At 47.8% G+C, this 448-nt stretch overlaps 1 protein-coding gene across 1 annotated transcript in view; it reads left to right on the forward strand.

The window, feature by feature from the left end:
* The window catches only part of LOC119589342 (protein Wnt-16-like), a 50,713-nt gene that overhangs the window by 49,379 nt on the left and 886 nt on the right, over positions 1-448 (forward strand). The window contains exons 5-6 of the mRNA XM_037937962.1: positions 80-220; positions 402-448. The exon at positions 402-448 is cut by the window's right edge and continues 208 nt beyond it. Of these exons, the coding sequence (XP_037793890.1) occupies positions 80-220; positions 402-448 (188 nt within the window). The remainder of the gene's footprint in view (positions 1-79; positions 221-401) is intronic.

Genomic DNA, 448 nt, shown 5'->3' on the forward strand with positions numbered 1-448 from the left:
AAGCTACGTTGATTGTCGGTATCATTGCATTAAAAAAAATAGTATGTCAATACAGTGCTAATTGTTTATCTTTTTCCAGGCAATTTCAAGACTGATGAAGATGCAGTGTCGGTGCCACGGCGTCTCTGGGTCGTGCGAGCTGAAGACCTGCTGGCGGTCGATCCCCACCTTCTCCGCGGTCGGCGACTACCTGAAGGACAAGTACAACGGCGCCAGGCAGGTGAGGCTCGAGGCTTGGTTGTTGTGCTGGATTACCTCGTGATGTAAAAGCCGGTCGAGAAACTTTTTCTTAATAAAGATAATTTCGAAGTTCTACAACACTGGAAAGGTTTTATCAGTGCAGTTTCAAAACATAATTCGTTTCCTATGACCATTAATCTGACCCTCGTAATGACCCGCAGTACAAGCGCAAGAAGAGGAGCCGCAGCTCGCGAAGGCGGGACCGATC

Source organism: Penaeus monodon, chromosome 25 (genome assembly GCF_015228065.2).
Source record: "Penaeus monodon isolate SGIC_2016 chromosome 25, NSTDA_Pmon_1, whole genome shotgun sequence".
Classification (NCBI taxonomy): domain Eukaryota; kingdom Metazoa; phylum Arthropoda; class Malacostraca; order Decapoda; family Penaeidae; genus Penaeus; species Penaeus monodon.